Source organism: Pistacia vera, unplaced genomic scaffold, assembly GCF_008641045.1.
Source record: "Pistacia vera cultivar Batoury unplaced genomic scaffold, PisVer_v2 Contig205, whole genome shotgun sequence".
NCBI classification, from domain to species: Eukaryota; Viridiplantae; Streptophyta; class Magnoliopsida; order Sapindales; family Anacardiaceae; genus Pistacia; species Pistacia vera.
This window is the reverse complement of record NW_022196008.1, coordinates 827331-842004: the sequence shown is the minus strand read 5'-3', so window position 1 is coordinate 842004 and position 14674 is coordinate 827331. Positions and strand designations below refer to the sequence as shown.

Sequence of the window (14674 nt, the reverse complement as noted above, 5' to 3'; positions counted from 1 at the left end):
AATGATAAATATTTGTGAAATACATTTGGAAGCTTCCACCCTATAAATATGTTTTGATCTTATAATTTCTTAAAGTTTGTAAATTATAAGTTTGGATCCTGCGTGACATTTTATATGCATGTTTTGGATATTATTATTATTATCCTTAAACAGATTTTTTTCTAAATACAACTCGTTCTCTAGACATGTGTCCTCGGGATTCTCATTGAGGGAAGAATGAAACCTGAGCACTTGTTTTTGTAGTTTCTGTTTTCATTTATTAGTGTCTTTTGTTTTGTACATTGGAACTAATTTTCTTTTCGTTTTCAATTGTTAATTGTGTTTGAATGTTCTAGTTAGTTTATAAGGGCGAGATTAGGTTGTAATATTTTCATATTAGTCAGTGAAATTTTCTAACACAATGGACACCACAGAATTTCAATTGTTTTACAGATGATGATTATGAGAAAGCCAAGGAATGGGTGTGCATGCTGTTGAACGAAACTCAAACTTCACGGATTAATCAGGGAACTATCTCGTACCTTTTTAAATACTGTTTTTCTATTCCTAAATTGTGCATAATGTGACATTGGGGACAATGTCATCTTTAGTTTGGGGGTAGGAAAATTCAAAATTTTGATTTGTGTTTAGTTGTTTTCATGTTTTGTGTTGTTGTGCCAATGATGAATTGCATAAGTCTATGATGAGAATAGGATTGTTGGGATTTTATTTTTTGAAAAATGTTAAACATTGCTTCAAGTTTAGGTTGGTTGACTTGATTTAGCTTAAGGTTTGTTGAGTGGTTCAACCACCATTTTCATTATTTCGGCACGCTTAGATTCATTTTATGTGGTTAGGTGAAGTCTTGATAATGTTGGTGGACTTTAGAACCCAGTTGAGAAGTGCTTGAGGCGAAATTCTAGGAATAGACATTATTGAGGAAGTGATTTAGGTAGTTTTTCAAAATGTTTGAGCTTTCCACCCGACCATGAAAATTTATCCCTAGTCACCCATTTGAGTCTTATGAAATCATCGTTGTCCTATCTTTCTTGTGCAACCAATAATGCCCAACCCTTTCACCGTAAACACGTTTCACAACCTTTAAGAGAATTCTGAACCTAATGCAAACACAAAAGAGCTTAGAGAGTTGTGTGAGATGCTAATAAACCAAAAGAATAAGTTTGGGGGTCGCGAGAAGGGCATGAAAAAAATAATATTAATAATAATAGAAATTTGAGAGCTTCATCTCAGAATCAAAAATAAGAATTGCACATATTGAGGTGTATAAAGGGTAGACACCTTAAGCGGTGGTTGAGAAAGTGGAAGTTGATGTAGTTCTTAGTGTTTGCTTAAAGGAAATCGAGTTCTCTTGTTTTGTTATCTAATCCTTTTCTTTAAGCCCACTAACCAAGCCTAATGTTACAAGCCTGTAAAGACCTTTTGATCCTTAGTGATGTCTAATCCTCATTAGTAGAGAGTAGTTCGATACTTAGGCTTATGGAGTCTACCACCATTTGATAAACTTCACATTTCTGCATAGAATAATCCGGGAAGTCGGAAGGTGGACTGAAGTGGGGATTACCTACTCAGGGGACCAATAGAGAAAGATAGTCAATTCAACTTTTAACTTCTTAGAATGTTGAGCATTTTCTAGTAACAATGTTTCAACAATTTTTTAGATTTGTATAAATTCTAGGCAAGTCCTTGTGTTTGAGTTTGAGTCTAATTTTTCTCATTTCATTTTCAATTTTGTTGTTTTGTGTTTTTGTTTGTTAGTTGTTTTTCTTTTTAGTCATGTTTTATACCTGATGCTCGAGGATGAGCATGTCTTAAGTTTGAGAGTATTTGATAATCCAAGGATTATACTGTTTTATTGAGGCTTTTTGGCCGGATTTTGGATACTTCTTATGTCGCTTTTGCCTGAATTGCAACTTAATTTCATATGTTTTATGTTTCAGGTCAAAACATGCACTTTGAGCAAATAATAGCGGAATCGAGTTTCTGGACCCAGAAGCAAGCAAATCTCAGAATTCGGGGAAGTTCTGAAGCGGATTTGAAGCACTATGATGCTTGTTCCCATTGGAGAGCAACGAAGATAGAAGATTCGAGCAAGGAAGCAAGCGGAGGGCAATTCCATAAATTCAAATTTGTTCAGGAAGGCTCGCCGCTGTGATAAACTCTCAAGATTTCGTTGCCGTGGCGAAGTTTATTCTTCGCCATGGTGAAGTTTATTCTTCGCCGCGGCGAAGTTTGCGATTTCCAGTTTATATCAAAACGCACAATTTTATTTTAGGAAAGTTTTTAGGTTTTTGGACCGACTATATAACGAAAGCTTAGCCATTTTTAGATGGGTTCATCATTGTTTAGAGTAAATTCGACATTTTGGAGAAAAGAGAGAGGATTTGAGGTTGATTTGAGAATAAACTCTTTGGGATTCATCAATTAGGGAAGATCTTTATTCTCTTTTCTTATTTCAATATGTTGGATACTTTGTTTAATGTTTTTATTTCAATTTGTGTTAATTTCATTATGAACTAACTCACTTTGGGTTAGGGTTTTGATGTAATTAGGATTTTTATGTTTAATCAATAGATTATTGTTGTTTTTACATTCTGCTGCACGGGTTGTGTGATTATTCTTGGTTTTATTGAATTTATTTGTTGAACATGATGAGATTGAGAAATGAATCATGTATGAACTTCTTAGGGTAATCACCATTGTTGTATTGAACGCTAGAGATAGGTTTGAGAATCAATGAAATTAATTTAGGATTCCATTAGCTTAATGAACTTGAATCTATTAATCTTCAAATTGTTAGGTGCGGAAGCTTAATAGGGGAAAGTAGGAAAACATAGCCTGAGAATGTATGTTTTACACATTAGGGAATTCGATTTATAATCCGTGCATGTGAGTGTAAGGGTAGCATAATTCGTAGATTAATTCATAGAATCCTAGTGAAGTCAAAACCCTAACCGTTTGCTTTAATTGATATTTTCTCTCGATTTAGTTTTTCTGTTATTTACTAGCCTTTTAAATACGTAGTAAGTTTTGTTTTCACTTTAGCTTAAATTCATCCCGCAACTCCAAACATTTTCGGTTTCTCCAACTTGATAAACAACTAGGAAAATCAGTGCTTAACAAACAATCCTCGTGGGAACGATACTTCACTTATCACGTTATTACTTGTGCGACTAGTGCACTTGCTATACATTGCATGTTGTAGTTACAACGCATCACTTATCTCTCTCAAATCCTAATTGTCACTGCTACAATGAACATCATGGCTAGAAATGCATAATGTTGTAGTGACACATCCTCGTGCATTTCCTCCGTCACTTTCTCAATCCAACTTTTCTGCACATAAGGGATCTATATGGTTGGATTTTGGGTGGAGTCATTCTAGCTTCTAATGGAGTTCTATAGTCATGAGCCTTTTAGGGGTTGTTTGGTTGGGGGTTATCCTCTATTATTAAGGTAATGTCAGCTTATATTACTTATATTACCACGTTTTGTTGTTAAGTAATATAAGATTCTGGATATATTCTAAAACTAATAGTAATTACTGTTGGTTATATAGGTGGTAATCTAAATACTTCCATTTTCTTAGGTATTTTAAAATTACTTGGTAATCTTAATTTTGTTACAATTTTACCCTTAACTATTAAATTTTTTGAACAATAATGCCCATATTTTGAAATTAATGTACATGAACTTGCCATTACAATTTTACTCCAAACTAATTTAGTTTTTGGACAATAATACCCTTATATTGAAAACAAATTGTAGGCCACCCAAGACCACCGTCGCCCGCTAGCCACCACCGCTGGCCGTTGGCCAACCAGATCAATGGCCGGAAACGGCCATATCTATTCCAGTTGGAATAGAAACGGAATAGATCTAGCCGTTAACGCCTAGATTTTCGTTGCATGACGCCAAAATGGATCTTGCAATTAATGGCCAAATCAATGGCACACAACGGCCATAGATATGGTCGTTGACACACACTAATCTGAAACGGCCAGAATAGTTCTAGCCATTTCCAGCCAGATCCATAACCATCTGGCCGTTTTCGGCCATTGATCTTGCTGAAAACGACTAGATCGGCACACAACCGGTTAGATCTAGCTGGTCATCCATCATTATGGAGACTGTCGATAGCGGTCAGCAGTGGTGACTGACGGCTAGCAGTAGCTTGGGGTGAGTGGGGGTGATTTTGTTACAAATTAAACTTTTATATGACTATGTTTTAGCAAAATTTCAAATGTAAGTGGTTAAATAAAATAATTCAAGAAATAATAATAAAAATAGTATTGTATTAATATTTAAAGAGGGCAATTTAGTAATCTATAAACATACCCACCAATTTATCCTCCTAACCAAATATATCAATATAACATACCCACCAATTTATTACAATCTAACAAAACACATTTTCATAAACATTCCCAATAGAGGTGGGCAGGGCAAGGCCCGGTCCCAAATTGGCTGGGATCGGTCCTAGGTCCGTGAATATATATACATACAGGGGCGGACCCACATGGGGTCACATGGGGTCAAGTGACCAATTAGATTTTTTTTTTTTAAATTAGTTAAATTTTTCCCCATAAAAAAACTAAATTACAAAATTACAGTAAATTAAATTAATTAAAATTTTTTACTATCTCTGATAATATCATTCCCTTTTTTTCCCAATCCCAAATTTTTCTCTTGCCTAGCGTGCCCCACTCCATCTTTTCAATCCCTATTTTTCTCTAATAATATATTGAAATTGATGCAATCATTTAATTTTGTGTTTAGTCTATTTATGATGAAAGATTTACTTAGTTTTACAAATGAACTTTCTCAAGCACTACAAAGAAAAGATCAAAATATTGTAAATGTTATGAATTTGGTTGAAGCGTGTAAGCAAGTTTTACAATTGATGAGGGATAGTGGATGGGAGAATTTACTTAGCAAAGTTTGTTCTTTTTGTACCAAACATGACATTGATATTCCAAATAAAGATGACAAATTTTTTATTCAAGGGCAATCACAACGGAAGACTAAAAGTATCACAAACGTGCATAATTATCGTATTGAAGTATTTTATAGTATCCTAGATATGCAGCTTCAAGAGTTGAATAATCGTTTCAATGAGGTAAACACTGAATTACTTATTTGTTTGGCATGCTTACGTCCAAATGAAAATTTTGTTGCTTTTGATAAACAAAAATTGATGCGCCTTCCTGAACTTTATCCAAAAGATTTTTCTAACTTAGAACTCATAACACTTGATTCTCAATTTGATATTTACATTTTGGATGTACGCTCTAATGTCAAATTTATGGGATTGAATGGGATTGGAGATCTTGCAAGAGTGATGATTGAAACTACGAAGGATAGAGTATTTCTATTAGTTTATCTGTTGATAAAATTAGCATTGATTTGACCAGTTGTCACGCTAGTGTAGAGAGAGCATTTTTAGCAATGAATTATGAACAATCGTTTGTGAAATGGAATGAGTGATTAATGGTTGAATGATACTTTAGTTGTGTATATAGAGAATGATATATTTAATAGTATTGATAATGAAGTCATTATACAATATTTTCAAAAGATGAAATCTTGTCGAGGATAATTATAAATATATTAGTTAATGAGAATTTTATTAATACAAATATTTGCGATTATTTTTATTTATATTTATGTTAATTGTTAGCTTAGCCTTTGATCCCGTAAGTTTCATTCTTGGGTCCGCCCGTGTATATATATGTATTACTGATGGACTGAATTAATATATCTCAAAAGCAAGTAATTTAAAAGAAAGATGGGTTAAATAAATTTCAATCTCATCATGAGGTTCATCTATTTCGTAATTTATAACGTTTCGAGATATCCGATAGAGTCAGTTACTCATTTAATCTCGCTACCTCACAGCAAAAGGAGTACATCCTGAACTCCATCCACTTCATTAAATAAAAAACTAACACAGTAAAACGAAATTTCAGATCTAGCTAGTGACAACAAACCAACTTAATTATCTAGTGATATGAGCAATGAAGGAATCAAACTCCAAGCGAGAAACTCCACCTTCACCCATTGATTGTCGCACTTTGCTACCATATTCTGCAGCTTTCTTCCGCATCTCATCTCCCTCCTTACATCCCATTAATCTTTTCACAGCTGTTTCGACCATATTTGATGTCACTATCTCTTGTCTGTGAGCCCAGTGCCTAACAACAATGCCAACTTTTAGCACTTGTGTTATAAGCACTGTGTTTCTGGGCTGATCAGAGTGCATTGGCCATGCCCCTATTGGAACTCCCATGCTTATACTCTCCATGCAAGAATTCCAGCCACAGTGACTCATGAATCCGCCTGTTGCAGGATGAGCTAAAATTTCCAGTTGAGGTGCCCACTCTCTCACTATAAATCCCATATCCTTTACAGAATCTTCATACCCTATTGGGAGCTCAGCTCTTCTCTCTTCTCCGTTGAAAACATCTCCTTTGTCCGCATCTCTCAGTGCCCAAATGAACTTTTGATTGCTTTGCTTCAAGCCAAAGGCAATCTCTTTGATCTGCTCATTGTTCATGGTACTTGTTGTCCCAAAAGACACATATATCACTGAGTCTGATGCTTGTTTATCTAGCCATTCCAAGCAAAAATTCCTGCTATTCGAGCTATTATTCTGAGGTATTATCACTGGGTTGAATGGCCCTAAAGCCCAATTCTTAATGTTTTCGGCCACTGTTACTCTCTCAAGCAAATCCATGGAAGCACCTTCTATCAGTCTGCATGTGTTGTAAATAAATCCAGAATTGAACTTCCGGTAGTCGTATTCAAAAGCAATGGAATCCAAGAACTCATTGGTGAAGCAACCTTCTAGGGATGGGATGTCTTTTGGGATTACATCATTGGCCTCTACGGAGTTGCCCATTGTTTCCCATATGTACAAGTAAACAGCAAAAGCTGACACGCTATGGAAACAATAAGACTCTACACTGGGGATTAAACGAACTTCTTGAATCGCAGAGCCCATCATGGAGTCATGAATGACAATCAGTCTTCTCGCCTGTGAAGAAAGCGCACGTAAAAGTTGAGCCAGAGGAGCCCGAAGCCGCTTTAAGACATCGAAACATGGTTGTAGATGAGATGGAAATTTGCATTCTTCGTTGGGGTCAAGAAGAGGAGACAATATTGGAGGAATTTCAAAGTCATGAAAATGGATGTTGAAAGAGATGCGAGGGTTCCAGCCGTGGACCCGAAGCTTGGCCTGGTGGTTGTGGGAGGCGGCGCCAACGTAATGAAAGGGAATATTATAGGAGAGAATGAGGCGGGAAAGTTGGAGGAGTTGATTGAGATGGCCTTGAGCTGGAAATGGCACCATCACAACAACCACTTCTTCTTCTTGTCGATTCACCCTGAGACCATTTTGGCTATGGTTTTGGTTGTCTTGATGGTTAGTCATTGATTCAAAATGGCTTTGATGGAGTGATTCAATTGTGTTTGGTTTACATAAAATGGTCTTGCGATCTTTCCCCATGAATATTATATAGTTGCGTGGAATGTTTTAATATGAATTTTGCGTATTTATTTTTTTACGACCATAATTTGGTATTTGAGTGTCGATGTCATCACATGGATCACATCATAATATGCGTAACACATGTGCATTTGATGATAATGTGCTGACTTGGACGGAACAATTTCTCTCATCATTAATTATAGATGTCAAATAGGCATGTGCGAATAAGTATGTGTATTTGTTAGATGAGGTTTCTACCATTGAAAAGAAAATGTTGATAACACTTTATAATTTGTCAATAAATTTTAGGCTTTTCATGCATTAATGAAAGAGTAATGTTAGGTTTATAACTCAATTTTACAACCTTCTCTCACAAACTCGACGTAGCAGTTCGTCATCGCTCAACTTGTAAAATGAGTCTCGTCTGCTTGTATAAGTCTCGTCTGTCTATTTGCGAGTTAACCAATGATGAGCTTTCATATTAAAAGTTGTAAGAGAATGTTATAAACCTAGCATTATTATTAATAAAAACCCTAAAATTATTCCACTATTTCTATCACAATTAATGGACCTATTTATGTGTAAAATGACTTTGAATAAATGCTGGTCCAGCCCATGTGTGCTACTGTTAATTCTAAAGATTTTTTTTTTATGCATTGTAAATTTTAATATGAAGTCCAATGTTTAGAGGTCTTAAAAGTTGATAGTGACGTAAATTTTTGTAAAAGGTTACACAAGCTCAAGTTTTTGGATGAAAAGTAAAAATATTTATTTACATCTCTTTGAAATTTCATAAAAAGAGCATTCCTTATTCAAGCGGTCCAATTAAACTAAACCTCAATAGAAACTTATTATTAATTTTTAAATAATTAAAAGCACATAAAATTTTATTAGAAAGAATGTTCCATAAAACATTTAATTTCTTTTAAGAGGTGTATAATTTGAATTTAAATACATTTAAAATAATAATACCACTCTTAAAAGATAAGTGTCTAAGTGATATAGCAATTGATTTATCAACATCACATTAATGATAAGATCGTGTGATAAGTGATAAAAACGTGCTACATCAATTGGCACATTTATGAAAATATATAACTAACCTTCTCAAGCCTCATGAGACCTCACTTTCTCAGGCCCCCATAAGTCTGAATGTATGTAGTCTAAGCATCTTTTGGCTAGGTGTATGCTCTTTGGGAAACTGACTCTGTGCTGTTTTCTTAAAATACAGTTCTCACAGAACTCTAGGGTTGATATTGTATCCTTTCCTAACATGCCCTAGTTACTTAGGATATCTAATCCCCTCTGGCTCATATGTCCCATCCTAAGGTGCCATCTTTCAGTTACTGACATATTTAAGATGACTATGGCTGAACTTAGACAATCAGAATAATATTCTCCACATAGGATGTATAACCCATTCCTTTTTTCTCCTTTCAGGATAAGATTCTGGTTTCTATACACATTCAGCCACCCATTTTCGGCTTTGTAACAACACCCTTCCTCATCTAAGGTTCCTAAGGATATGAGGTTCCTTTTGAGTTCTGGAATGTACCTGACATGGGTGAGTTTTATTAGTTTCCCACTACAGAGTCTAAGGGTTATGCTACCTTTACCTTTAACCCTACAAGCATTGTTATTCCCCACGAAAATAATTTCCCTATCATATTCCTCAAAGTCTTGAAACCAGTCCCTATTGGGGCTCATATGGAATGAGCACCCAGAGTCTAACACCCACTCTTTTGTATTGTTAGAAACAGAGATAGTAAGCACCTCTGTTTCTTCAACTAAGTGTTTGGATGAGGCTAGGTTACTCTCTGTGTTTCGCTGTTTTTGTTTCTTAAGCCATTCAAAGCAATTCTTCTTCAGATGACCAGTTTTGTTACAGAAGAAGCATTTTCTAGACTCTGCCTTATGCTTATTGTTCCATTTACCCCGTTTCTTGTTTTTGGACCCCTGGCTAGGTTGACTTCCTTTACCAGATTGAAAGATGTCTGGTTTTCCCCTAACTAACAGGTTACTCCCATTTCGTTTTTGGACCTTTAACTCAAGTTCTCTAGCCTTAAGACCAGCCACAATCAATTCAACACTAGGAACAGTACCAGAGTACTGAAGTGCATTCTTAACTACAAGATAATCCTCAGTAATGGAGTTTAGTAGTATCATGGCTAGACTAGTTTCTCCTAATTCATGATCTGTGCCCTTTAAAATTAAGGTCATTTTGAGGAATTCATCTAGGTTCTCCTCTATTGTCTTGTTACTGTCCATTTTATATGAAAAAAGAGCACCCTTAAGAAATGCTAAATTTGGTGCAGATTGCAAAGCATACAAAGTTTCGAGTTTACCCCATAACCCCAGAGGAGTTTCGATTCCATCAACCTTCCTCAGTACGCTGTCTGAGAGGTTCATCATGATCAGATTGTAGGCTGCTTCGTCAATCTTCTCCTTCTCCTTCAATTTCTCCTCAGGCCATTTCTTTGGATCCTTCTCCAGTGCAAGACCGACTTTATTGTGTGAAAGCAGAGCTTTCATTTTCTTCTTCCAGCTCCTGAAATCGATCTTCCCATCGTATTGGGAGATCTCCATACGGGCAGTGCTGTAACGGCAGGGCAAGATAGTCTAAGGTGTAAGTGGTGTTGTTATACCAGAGGTCGTCAAGTACTACCAGGCAGTTTTTAAGGCGGTTACTGCTTTCCAGCCGATATACCCTTAAACTTAACAGATAAGACGAAAGTGAATAGTGCTGGTACAGCCCCTATGCAATAACCAAGATTTCTCTCCCTGACTCATGTTTGTGATCTAATCTCACGAATTAACCCCAAGACTCAGCAAGATTCGAAGTCCTAAAGCTCTAGGAACCTTTAGATTGTAATTTCTCTCCTAAAATATCACTAAATAACAATGTTTCAATTTAGGTGTCTGAAATAAAAATTTATCATGTTATAGATATTCAGTTAAAGTTTTATTGTTTAAATTAATTGACCAAGTGTTAATTAGATAGGGAAAAGATACCAATATAAATAACAGAGGCAAATTGCTATATCAATTATTCAAGGTACTAGCTTTGTACTTAGCGATGCCTCCAAGAAAATAATGCTAATTAACTAAATTTTAGAGATGAGAAAATGCCTCACCGGTTTGGGTAGTCGTGGGGGGGTTAATTTAGGGAATGAGGTGGATATGAGGAGCAAATTAATTCCCCATGTTGAAATGGAAAGGGGATGGATTTAGCACTCCCCACCCCAAAACACACTTTATTTCCCGTTATAAAATTAAATATAAAATATTTTTATTATAGAAATATAATTTTTATAATTAATGCATATTTTTTTATTTCACATTTTAAAAGAATGAAGTCTTAATGATTTCTCATGAAAAGAAATCAGGAAGACGCCACGAAATAAATGATGGTACAACACATTAGAAATTATTTTACAATTTAGTTTTTATTCTTAATTGTTTTGGTTATGACTTGTTTAAGCTTCTTACTTTTAATATTGCTACAATACTTTATGGTTATTTTTATTTAGAACATTAATACTATATAGTAATGGTTTCCTTAATTATAATGTCATTTATGTTTAGTGTGATTATTTATATAGTTTATATATAATTAAATCGGGGAATAGAGTGGATTTGGGGAACGCACTTCTGTGGCGATCTTCGCTTAAATAATTTGGGGTAATACGGACCAAAATCCTGAAAGTGTGTTGGAGAATGAAGGAGGCCTCCCCATCCCCCAGCCGCTCCACTGCCAACCATGAACCACCCCAGTGGACCCACTGCCATCAATACTCAATTTTCTATTGTTTAAAGGATAATGTGGTAACTCAACTAAAACTGAGCCTTCACAAAAGACAACTTCTTTAACTAGTTTCTTCTCTACAAACAAGATTGCAACCAAAAAAAAACATATCATAATTCATATCTACGAAATAAAATGTATTTTTACACAGTATCAAAAAGTAAACTAAATAGCAAAAGAACTCAAACAATTCCAACATAAAGCAAACTCATTTCATACCAGTTAAAATATCCACATTCAAACAGTTACCCAAGAACTTAGAACTTTAACTTAGAATTGACCATAAGTTATATATCCCATCGCATCCTAAAGCAAACCAGCAAGTAGAGGCGACCAACAAAGCCATAAAGCACACCCTGAATGTGCATAGGTCGACGAGCTACAACAAGTCTTGCAGGCCTATAAAACCTCTTATAGCACTACTACCAAAGAAACTCCTTTTGCTCTGGCCTTTGGAGCAGAAGTTGTCATTCCCGTCCAAATGGGTTTGCCCTACCTGAGAACTCAGCACTTTAGTGAGGATGAAAATATCTATCTGCTTTCTTAAGAGATAGACCTACTAGAAGAACGACAGGCACAATCAGCCCTCAGAGTCATGGCACACCAAGAGAAGATTACTCGCTACTATGGCGCTAGAGTCAAGCCAAGAAAATTCTTTGAACGTTGAAATGCTGAGAAAAGATTGTTCAAAGTTGTGATATTTTGCTTGAAGCATTATTTTGGACTAATCTGGAGCTGTGTTCTGGCAGTAAAAGAATTGTTTGAAGCTTAGAAGTTGGTCTGGAGCAGTTCCCGTAGCAGTTCTGTAGGCATGCTAAAGTGATGTATTTTGGTGAATTCAACATGTATTTAGGTTGTCAACTTTGTATCAAATTAATGTGATATAATCAGAGTTGCTAAGTTTGTGTGGTTAGGATGCCACTTTGGACTAAAATATGTTTTATGGTTAGGTGCAATAGTGTCTGTCATGTATATATGTCTGCTGTAATTTTTCAGTTGAATGTAATGCAATATTACAACTTTTTTCCTTTACTTGTTTATCATCCTTTTCTCTCCCGTAAGACCACATTCATACTCATATAACCAACAAGTGGTATCAGAGCTCCATCTTGATCTTAAGGGGCCTGCAAAACCTCCATCTTTGCACACTCTCTATCAGTCCTTACCTCACCGAAGACAGACTTCATGGCAACAAGTTCAGCCTCACTCTTGCCTCCAACCTTCAATGGGGAACAGTACCATATGTGGGCTGTGAAGATGAAGGCTTACTTGAGAGGTCAGAGTCTATGGCAGTATGTTGAAGAAGAGAAACAACCACCATAGTTGGGACCAAACCCAACCCTGAACCAGATAAGACTCCATGAAGAGGAGACTGCAAAAGCTCCAAGAGCCCTGTCCCATTTACATGCTGCAGTCACCGATCAAGTTTTCAAAAGGATAATGGCTTGTGAGACAGCAAAGCAAGCTTGGGACAAGCTTAAGGAAGAATTTGGAGGAAGCACCCAAACCAGAAACATGCAAGTCTTGAACCTAAGGAGAGAGTTTGAGACATTAAAAATGCAAGAAACTGAAGTGGTTAAAGAGTATGTAGATAGATTAATGAATGTGGTTAACAAGATAAGGCTGTTAGGGGAAGAGATAAGTGATAAAAGAATTGTTGAAAATGTGTTAGTAAGCCTACCCGAGAGGTTTGAATCAAAGATTTCTTCTTTGGAGGATTCTAAAGACTTGTCTCAAATCACCTTAACCGAACTTGTCCATGCTCTTCAAGCCCAAGAGCAAAGAAGAAAATTGAGGCAAGAGGATAGTAGTGAAGCTGCATTTTTTGTCCAGTAGAAGAGCAAGCCAACTCAGGGAGAAAACAAGAATTTTGGAGGAGAGAAAAGAGGAAAGGAGAGAGTAAACAAGCAGTGGAACAAACCAGCAGGTTTCAGGGTTTTTGCACCATGTTCCCACTGTAAAAAGAAGAACCATGCTGAGTACAAGTGCTGGTTCAAACCAAATGTTCAATGCAGGGCATGCAAGCAGCTAGGCCACATTGAAAAGGTCTGCAAAAACAAACAACAGCAACCTACATAGCAAGCACAGACTGCTGAAGATTTGCAGCAGAATTCTGAATCTGAGCAGCTTTTTGTGGCATCCTGCTATGCTGTTCAGTTCAATGCTGGAACTTAGCTGATTGATAGTGGATGTACAAACCACATGACGCCTAATCTAAAGAATTTTGTGCAGTTGGATCAAGCATGCCAGTCAAGTGTAAAGGTGGGAAATGGTGAACTTGTGAAAGTTAAAGGCAGAGGAGATGTGGCTGTGCAAACCATGACAGGTACAAAGGTCATTTACAATGTGTTATTTGTTCCTGAAATCAACCAAAATCTGCTTAGTGTAGGACAAATGCTTGAAAGAAATTACATTCTGCATTTTGAAAATAAAACCTATACTATATTAGATGATGAGGGAAAGGAGATGATGCATGTGAAAATGGTTGGGAAACGCTTCCCGGTTGAACTTAAAAAACTAGAGTTTCATGCTATGACAGTAACCTCAGATGATACAAATCTATGGCATAAAAGATATGGCCATTACCATTATGTTGGACTTAAGCTAATGAAGCTTAAAGGGATGGTACACACCTTACCCGAAATAGAAGAGAAAGAGAGTCTTTGTAGAGTATGCCAAATAGGGAAGCTTAGCAGACCAGCCTTTCCTACAAATTAGGCCTGGAGAGCTACTGCAAAGCTCCAATTGGTGCACACTGATGTGTGTGGACCAATGCAGACGACATCCTTGAATGGATCCAGATTCTTCATCTTGTTCATTGATGATCATTCAAGAATGATTTGGGTGTACTTCCTAAAACAAAAAGGAGAAGTGGCTGCTGTGTTTAAGAGGTTCAAAGCTGAAGTTGAAAACCAAGTTGGAGTAAAGATCAAGGCTATGAGAAGTGACAATGGAGGTGAATACACCTCAATTGAGTTTGAATCAACTTGCAGGGAAGCTGGAATATGGCATCAGTTTAGTTGTCCCTACATTCCCTAACAAAATGGAGTGAGTGAGAGAAAGAATAGGACAGTAATGGAGATGTCCAGGTGTTTGCTAACTGAGAAGGAGCTGCCAAAGGAAGTATGGGCTGAATATGTCAATACAAGTGTGTATTTGCTGAATAGGCTTCCAACCAAAGCCTTTAAAGGATCAAACTCCATTTGAAGCATGGTATGGAGTTAAGCCTCAAGTGGATCATCTAAGAGTATTTAGGAGTATATGCTATGTACTCATACCAGCCATCAAAAGGTCAAAGCTAGATGACAAAGCAAGGGTTGGAATTCTGGTAGGTTACAGCCTCCAATCCAAGGCTTACCGGATCTTCATTCCACAGTCAAGAA

General features: G+C 36.4%; 1 protein-coding gene across 1 annotated transcript; it reads right to left on the bottom strand.

Annotated features, from left to right (window-relative positions):
• Window positions 1–5995: 5995 nt before the first annotated feature.
• LOC116128927 (zeatin O-glucosyltransferase-like) lies at window positions 5996–7429 on the bottom strand. The gene has a single exon (XM_031414677.1). The coding sequence runs from the start codon at window positions 7427–7429 to the stop codon at window positions 5996–5998; it is 1434 nt and encodes a 477-aa protein (XP_031270537.1).
• Between the last annotated feature and the right edge of the window lie 7245 nt (window positions 7430–14674).

What these genes read in the sequence shown, in the direction of transcription:
- LOC116128927 (XM_031414677.1), bottom strand. Translation starts at nt 7,429, where the DNA reads ATGACTAACCATCAAGACAACCAAAACCATAGCCAAAATGGTCTCAGG.